Raw genomic sequence first — 8,257 nt, 5'->3', positions numbered from 1 at the left:
GTCATTTACATTTCCAATCCCCTTATCCAGATTAAGTCATTTACCTAGCCCTTATCAATTTGTAAATTACAGGGCTGGGAGAATGGTGTTATTTGTCAGAAAAAAAAGTTATGTTTTTCCACTTGGAACTGACAGGTTACTCAACCTTCATTGTTCCTCGCAAATAAAGGTGGTGGAATTCAAGTCAAAGTCAGAATAAGCATATCTGTAAACACACCTCCATTTCTGCAATCTCCATCCCAAACGAATACCTGGCTGGCACATGCAAATGCATTTCCCCATGCTTAAGTTCAAAGTCAGAATGCGGTAAAAATAATTAAGTCCCATGTAGGAATTCCCCCCTATGTAAATAGTTAATGATTCATTAATAAAATAATGTAGTGTAATGTCTTTTTTCTGTAAATAACACACCAAAATGCAAACAAACAATAAAGGGGTTTATTCATCATCACTGCCAGCACTATTATTATCATCATAATAATTTCCATCAATGATAGGGTCTGCTCTGTGTGTATTAAGACAAGAAACAAGTGCACCAATTCATTTTTCCTCAGGTTTGAATGTTTGTTGTAACAAAAACATAGCAAAACAATGGTGTGCATATAATATTTATATTTCAAAAAAAAGTAAAATAAACTGTTTACATTATCAAAAAAATAATAATAATCAGAATTTCCCTGTGCTCATTAATATTGATTAGGGTTTCATTTTAAGGACCCACCCTGATTTTAAAGCTTTGTTCTAAAAGCAGAAATTAAATGAGGCTGTGAATATTCATTATGTACAAACATCAATATTTTTGAGCACAGGGATACCTTAATGAAGGGCCACACCCCATTGGTCTGACGAGTCTTTACTTTTTCCGACTGCGATTGACTGGTCACACTTTTGCCCCTTCTCTCTCTGTCCTGTGATGCGCACCCTCCAAGAAACCATGTTGACAGTTGTGATCAGCGTAAGGAATGTTTGGGAATTTTCTTAGAACTGCGTAAGTCAAAAACATAGATGTCAGGTCAAATGAAAACTTCTAGGTGAAAAGACAGAAAGTAAAAGAGACAGACAGGACTCACGTTTTTGAGGAACTCCTCAGCGACGATACGGGCCCTGGCATTGACAGACAGCTTCATCTCACTGATCTCCTTGTCGATCTCTTCCATGAAATGGATGACGAAGTCCACCAGCTTGTGCTTGTACATCTGCTCTGTGTGGAAGTTGGTGATGAGGAAACTGATGTCATAGCCCTGCGGACAAATGAAGGAGAGGGGGAGAGATAAAGGAGGGGAATGATGAGTAAACACTGAGGCCGTTTTGCTCTTTGCACTGCCAATTGTTTTCTATGTAAATATTTTATTTGAAAGTGTGAAAATATGACCGCTTGAGTTCTCTAAGAGGGGAACAAACATTATCCTAATATTTCAACTCAAACTGTTGGTTGCACCACCAGTCCCTCTCATTTCTCACCTCCACTGGTTTCCTCCTCAGGATGAAGAAGTTCTCTGCTCTCATCATCATGAAGCGCATGAACTTATGGCACAGGATCTTCTCAATCTCATCTGCCTTCAGGGACACAGCAAATCACACAGCAGTCAGACTTAGCACCCACCAATCAGAGGCTACAGCTCTAAAAGCCAGCAATCATACACCAGGTAGTAAAAAACAACTAATCACAGTATACATTTCATGTCTATGACAAACCAGCAAACAATCATCCTCACATAACAGGGGGGAAAAGGGTACAGCTGAGCTTACGTCTCTGCACTTCTGTTAGGTTAACGACAATGACGGAGAAAAAGATCCCTAAATATGAATAAAGCATGAAAGTCACCTAAATCAAGCATGTCAACTGCACCGAAGGACAAGTTAAACACGTTGGAATAAGTAGTCTCACTGACCTGCTTGACAGCGATGCTGACTCGGACTGAGTTGATGGAGCCCTCGATAAGAACCTTCTCCTTGTCATTACGACTGATGATGACTGGCTGCAGCAGCAACTCTTTACTGCTCCTGAGGGGGATAACATGCACGTGCAAGGTCAAATACCCGAAAACACACACTATCCCGCACACAGACAGACACACAGGGACTCACCGGACCTCCACCTCTGGCTTGTTGTGGCGCTCCACCACCTGAGAGGAGAAGTTCTCCAGACAGAGGGCGGCCTGCAGCGTGGCACGCACAGCGTTGAGGTACGGGCGCAGAGTTGCTGTCTGAGGGAGAAAGAGAGGAAGAGGAGAAAAAAAGTTAGAAGATGAGGGGATATCTCCCATACACTCCACCAAATACCCCTACCACGCTTTACTTAGCTACTATAACGAAGATGCCCCTTCCCTAAATCCTATGTTACATCCAAGAGGGGGAGTGAACTGGACCGCAGCCTCTGCCTCTCTTACCACCAAATACTGCCTCACTCCACCCTACTATCCTCTAAAACTATTAGCTAAAAAGGCCCTTACCCTTATTCCTACACCACCACCTCTCCTTACAAACTGAGGGCAAAAGTACTGTCAGGCATGCAGGCCTAGACCTGCAGCTAAAATTCTTGGCATACTGTGTCTTCCATAGCAATGGCTCATAGTTGGGCTGACAACACAGCTCAGCAGTGCATATTTGATACTGCAGTTTCTAAAAGCTCAACACTGGTTTCACCATCCCAGAAACTCAAACACAGTCAGTAAAAACTCAAATAGGCCTAACAACCCAAATGCAAAACAATAATGTTGACTGTGGAACATGAGTGAAGTCACCATTAAATTGATACATCCAGGAGTCCCTCAAATGGAAAAATAGGAAGTATATTGACCACATGAGTACAGTGCATTTGGAAAGTATTCAGACCCCCTTTTAATTTTATTTAACTAAGCAAGTTCTCCCTTGACTTTTTTGATTACAGCCTTATTCTAAAATAGATTAAATAGTTTCCCCTCCCTCAATCTACACATAATACCACATAATGACAACGCAAAAACAGGTTTTTAGAAATGTTTGCTATGTTTTACATTGAATAATGCCTATAATAGATAAGGAAGGTGTGTACACATTGGCTCTGGCCTAGGGCCAGTCGAGTGCACTGCCACTACATGTATTTTCAGAATGACAATATCTAGCTACTTCAATCCAGTCTGCATCTGATTTGGGCCGAGAAAACATTTGATTTGAAATGTTATTTGTCACTTGCGACGCATACAACAGGTGTAGTAGACCTTACCTTGATCCTCACTCATAAGCAATTTTTTTGCCAATTTTTTTATTTTTAAGTAAGAAAATATTTGCAAACTTCTTTTTTTTTATAAACTAAAGTAACACAATATAACAAGGTTATATACAGGGGGTACCGGTACTGAGTCAACGTGTAGGGGTACAGGTTAGTCGAGGTAATATATACATGTAGGTAGCGCTAAAGTGACTATGCATAGATAATAAACAGCGAGTAGCAGCAGTGTAAAAAATGAGGGTCAATACAAATAGTCTGGGTAGCCATTTGATTAACTGTTCAGCAGTATTATGGCTTGCAGGGTAGAAGCTGTTAAGGAGCCTTTTGGATGTAGACTTGGCGCTCCGGTACTGCGCTGTAACAGAGCAAACAGTCTATGACTTGGCTGGCTAGAGTCTTTGACAATTTGTAGGGGCTTCCTCTGACACCGCCATATATAGAGGTCCTGGATGACAAGAAGCTTGGCCCCAGTGAAGTACTGGGCTGTTCGCACTACTCTCTGTAGCACCTTGCGTCAGATGCCAAGCAGTTACCATACCAAGCAGTGATGCAACCAGTGCTCTCGATGGTGCAGCTGTAGAACTTTTTGAGAATCTGAGGACCCATGCCAAATCATTTCAGTCTCCTTCGGGGGGAATAGGCGTTGTTGTGCCCTCTTCACGACTGTATTGGTGTTTTTGGACCATGATAGTTTGTTATTGATGTGGACACCAAGGAACTTGAAGCTCTCCAACCCGCTCCACTACAGCCCCGTCGATGTAAATGGGGCCGGACATTTCAGTGGGCAAGTCTTACTGCAACCCTATGTGTGTGAAGTGCAATTAAGAGAAATCTAGACTTTGGACCTACCTACTGCAAAGCAAAATAATTCAGGCGAGATGCAAGTGCATAACTAGCTATAGTTAGGTGGTGAGGACAAATGAAAGCAAATGTTGAGACAGCATACCTCTTAAATACCTAGGCTGGCTGCCTGAGATTAGAGATCTCTGCTAACTAGTTAGCCTCTTCTACCAGCTTCTCTTCGATATATTTTCAATGTGGCATGGGGATCTTTACTCATGGCAATCATTTTTTTAATATACTAGCTTGATAGATGACGTAAAATTACAGACGTGAGCTCACTGCTTCACCATTACAGATTGCTAGCTAATAGTTACCCGAAAATGTATGTTTATATTTATGCATACATTTGAAAGGATACTTTAGTTTACAGTATTTGGCACTAACTTCCAAACTAACAAACTAACCTTGTATCTAGCTACATCACTGGCTAAAAACAGATTCTCACTTTTGGGTGGGGATGCTAACTGACGTTAGCTAAGCTAGCTAGCCACCAAACCAAATCTAGCAATAAACATACACATTAACGCAAGCAAGGCTCGACATACTGCTCATCGTATGACTGATGTTGAAATAATGTCGAAATGTCTTTATTTTTATTGTAAAAATGATAGCTACATTCTCTTACCATTTCTCTGTATCCGCTGGGGGAAGACGGAAGTACACTTACCAAGGCTCTTCCGTGACCCTCTGCGCTCACTGGAACACACTATGTACAAAACTTCATAGGGGAGCCTATTTCGTTAAGACAAATATTTTTCTATACAATTAATTGTTTGAATGTAGCAGACAAACATGTAATACTTGTATTTTATTTTAAAAAGTAATTGTTGGTGGTTTTCATTATTTGGTTACAAAATTTCCCAATTTACATAGGATGAGAACATTTTGATAATATAATTCACAAGCAGCTAAATGTTCATATAAAATAGAATTCTGAATTATTTTGGGTTCTCTCATTATTCATATGAGAACAGTACTCAATCTATAAATGGTTAAACTGAATGATAAGGATTTTGTCTCATTACCCTTATCATTCTAAAACGTGTCTGACTGGTGTTTTCTTCCTTATAAGGTAAAAGGATCTCTCCACTATTTTGCCAATAGGGGGGAAATTTACGAAGGTCTGTTTCTATAATCTTAGTAGGTTTTATGGTACAATAATCTGATTCTGTATTATTAACGATTTAATTGTGTGATTCTAAAAGAGCTGCAGTGTGCAAGCTTCTGCTCCAGAGCCAGATTCTGTCCCATTAGATATTTGCATTTGTTGAGTGTGCAAGCCCCATGTGTAAATTGACTAAACTACATATGATCTTGAAAACGATTGTACCGTTACACACTTAAATTGCCCTGTTGTGTAATTAGCTCCTACACTCAAGCCGCCACTAAATGCATGTCATGTGAACTGACAACAGAAGAGAATGAGAGACTCTGAAGATGCTGTGTAGTAATAGGAAAAAAATTAGAATGACAAACCAAATAAATATGTAGGCTACATGTATGCACTGCAGAGGCCCGTTGGAGGCTTGACAAGTTAAGAACATCAGAACATTGAAATATTTATATAAATTAATGTGTCTGCGTTAATGTTCATAAAACTCCACAGACCTGTTCTTGCACAGTGGAACCCAGAACGATATGTGACCCCTTGATTACAGCGACACCATTTTGCCGAGGACACCCAAACCAGAGTAGCCACCACAAAGCCCAAGAGCCTGACCTTTTCTGGAAGTTGCTGTAGCCCTGCTTGGGATATTTAGCCTATATTGGCTATTGGTTGAGACGCAGGGCCAGTTCTAGCTTGGTAGGCTATGTCGGGGTGGGAAAATGGAAATTGGGCCAAGTTGGAGATAATGCATTTAGGTTATAGTTTCTAAAATAATATATATATTTTAGAGTTTGAGATGCATGAATACACCACACTAAAAGCTAGATTTGTATGGATGTTTATAAATGAATTGCCTGCACATTAACGATTTATGTTCACTACTTTATTAAATCTATGAAAAGCAATTATATACATTGATAGTCCACCGCTCTGTTTTATTTTATTCTGAAATAAGGTATATTGTAACCATGTGTTCAAGCTAATCAAATCAAAGTTTACTTAGCGCTGTCATTTTAGAACCAAGGGGTGCTCCAATCATTCACAATAACACTTACCAAGATCCGTTGCCTACACCTAATAGTCCTACTCATCACAAACAGATCACTTCTCACAATGGTGCTCGTTTAGTAAAGTTAGATCAAAGCTTAATCAATGTCTTGCAAGATCACATAATTAGCATTTTATGTAACATAACCAAATATAATAGCGTAGCATAGCAGGCCTATTGGCTAGTGTTAACGTGACACCTAACACCTATCCAGATTTTAGGATGGTTAGCTGTGTAGTTAAAAACTGAGCCACTAGGCAGGATATACACTTTCAATGAAACAAAATACAAGAAAGATTAACAGTTTGTTAATATCATGTGCTCCAAATCACTCAAGTTTTTGCTGCGCCAAAGAATTATATCTGTCTGCTAATACAGGACAAGGGCCCAGTGCATTACATTTGTATTTTTGATGCAATTATTTTAATTAATCCCGATTTTTCAGGGGCGCTTTAGCATCCTCAGCATTCCTTCTTCCGCAGCTATGAGACCAACCAGAAAATATGAAGCTGAACAATATGGGGAGAAAGAGATTTCTTGTCTCATTGAAAAACAAATGAGTCCAACATGCATAATTAAATATAAGATAGTCAATAGTATTCTGACATTGGTCTATGTATAGTAAACAGACAGTGTAGGAAATTATCCTCACATTCAAATCTAACACCTTAAATAGAAATGTTTATGTTTTTCACAAAATGCAAAAAAGACCGTGTTAAGGTATTTATTTACAGAGATGAACAATAACTTCAATGCCACGTGTCCCGAAGAGACAATACAATGCTCATCAAATAGACCTAGTCTTTTAAACCATCAGTTTCTCAGAATTACAAATACACTTTCGCAATGTTGTCAGTCACCTTGAAAAGAATGAAAAGCCACGACTAGGATTTCCTGGTCATATCCGTAAGGGGGAACCTTCGGGTAAAGGTAAAAACATATTTGTTACAATGTAACATTTTGTAGCAGGGCATCTCTCGGACTGACAAGTGACAACATAAAACTGGGGGAGTTGCCTGTTATTCAAAGCAACACTACACTCATGGTCCCTCTAACAATACGCCACTGAGCCAATCATTGCCTTGCAGAGAATAAACATAGAAAACAACTTTTAGCCTATAATAATCCGTTGATTATGCATTGTATGCCAGTGAAACCAACAATGGAAGAAAAAAAACTACAACAAAAAATGTGTAAAAATAAAAATCTCAAATAAAGTTCTGTATTTGATAGCGACTAGGCTACTTCTTCCTCGGTGATTTGGCTGGTGGCTTGCTGGCCTTCTTCGGCTTCTTGTTCTTCTGTGCACCGATCACCTTTTTGACACCCAGCTTCTTCATTTTAGCTGCGGGCTTCTTTGCATCTGGTGCCTTCTTCGTGCTGCTCTTCGTCTTCACGGTTGCCTTCTTGGTAGTCGATGCTTTGGCAGTTTTCGTGGTGGTCTTGGCTGGCTTGGACTGAGTCTTTTTCGGTACCTCTTTCGCGAACTTATCTTCATTGAGCCTGAAGGAACCGTTCGCCCCCATGCCCTTTACTTGGATCAGCGTGTTGTTGAGTACCAGCGCTCGGATAGAATACCGCAGGTAGGTTCGCCCATTCTGCTCATCAAACCAGCTTGCCTTCTTGGCTTCATTATAAATTTTTACCAAAGACGAACCGCTTCGCTCATTCAACTTTTTGACAGCGTCTAGCACAAGAACACTGTATTTGCCAGGCTTATTCTTTTTTTTCTTTTTTTTCTTTTTCTTGGCTGGTTTAGGCCCACTTGCCACTGGAACCTCCTCCGCGTTAATAGTCACCTCCACCTCGCTTTTCACCATGACGTTTACTTTGAAACCAAGGTGAAGTTCTGCAATGCACTGTTATCACCGTTGGGTTTGCTGTGAATGTGGGTGTGTGGTGGATTGGCTTGGCTATATAACTACCAAACGGACGTGATTGGGAACAACAACACAGAGTGCGGAAATGGTATGTTGGAATATGTGCTTTTAGATTTTTGTTTGGAGGTGATTTTATCGTAATTGGACAGGCCATTATTTTATAACCA

General features: G+C 40.0%; 2 protein-coding genes across 3 annotated transcripts; both read right to left on the bottom strand.

Moving 5' to 3' along the window:
- Window positions 1-423: 423 nt before the first annotated feature.
- On the bottom strand, window positions 424-5,808 carry arpc4 (actin related protein 2/3 complex, subunit 4). 2 transcript variants are annotated; one of them, XM_020489403.2, is made up of 7 exons: window positions 5,663-5,808; window positions 4,680-4,760; window positions 2,089-2,207; window positions 1,893-2,004; window positions 1,462-1,557; window positions 1,071-1,241; window positions 424-984 (listed from the first exon to the last, which is right to left on the bottom strand). In XM_020489403.2, the coding sequence occupies exons 2-7, from the start codon at window positions 4,680-4,682 to the stop codon at window positions 979-981; spliced, it is 507 nt and encodes a 168-aa protein (XP_020344992.1). In that variant the 5' UTR covers window positions 4,683-4,760; window positions 5,663-5,808; the 3' UTR covers window positions 424-978. The 2 variants fall into 2 exon arrangements, with proteins under 2 accessions (XP_020344992.1, XP_031678377.1); XM_031822517.1 differs by lacking the exon at window positions 4,680-4,760 and having other exon boundaries at window positions 1,462-2,004; window positions 5,663-5,788.
- A 1,112-nt stretch (window positions 5,809-6,920) lies between these two features.
- h1-10 (H1.10 linker histone) lies at window positions 6,921-8,102 on the bottom strand. Its single transcript, XM_020489387.2, has one exon. It carries the CDS (start codon window positions 8,028-8,030, stop codon window positions 7,452-7,454), a length of 579 nt encoding a protein of 192 aa, XP_020344976.1. The 5' UTR covers window positions 8,031-8,102; the 3' UTR covers window positions 6,921-7,451.
- Window positions 8,103-8,257: the final 155 nt, after the last annotated feature.

The sequence above is a fragment of the Oncorhynchus kisutch genome, linkage group LG1 (genome assembly GCF_002021735.2).
Source record: "Oncorhynchus kisutch isolate 150728-3 linkage group LG1, Okis_V2, whole genome shotgun sequence".
Lineage (NCBI taxonomy): Eukaryota > Metazoa > Chordata > Actinopteri > Salmoniformes > Salmonidae > Oncorhynchus > Oncorhynchus kisutch.
Note: the sequence above shows the minus strand (reverse complement) of the source record. Positions and strands in the feature narration are given on the sequence as shown.

Coding starts and splice junctions, on each gene's coding strand:
- arpc4 (XM_020489403.2), bottom strand. Junction 2,005..2,088: donor AAGCCAGAGGTGGAGGTCCG/GTGAGTCCCTGT, acceptor TATCCCCCTCAG/GAGCAGTAAAGAGTTGCTGC. Junction 1,242..1,461: donor TGAGGAGGAAACCAGTGGAG/GTGAGAAATGAG, acceptor ATTTGTCCGCAG/GGCTATGACATCAGTTTCCT.
- h1-10 (XM_020489387.2), bottom strand. CDS start 8,030: ATGGTGAAAAGCGAGGTGGAGGTGACTATTAACGCGGAGGAGGTTCCA.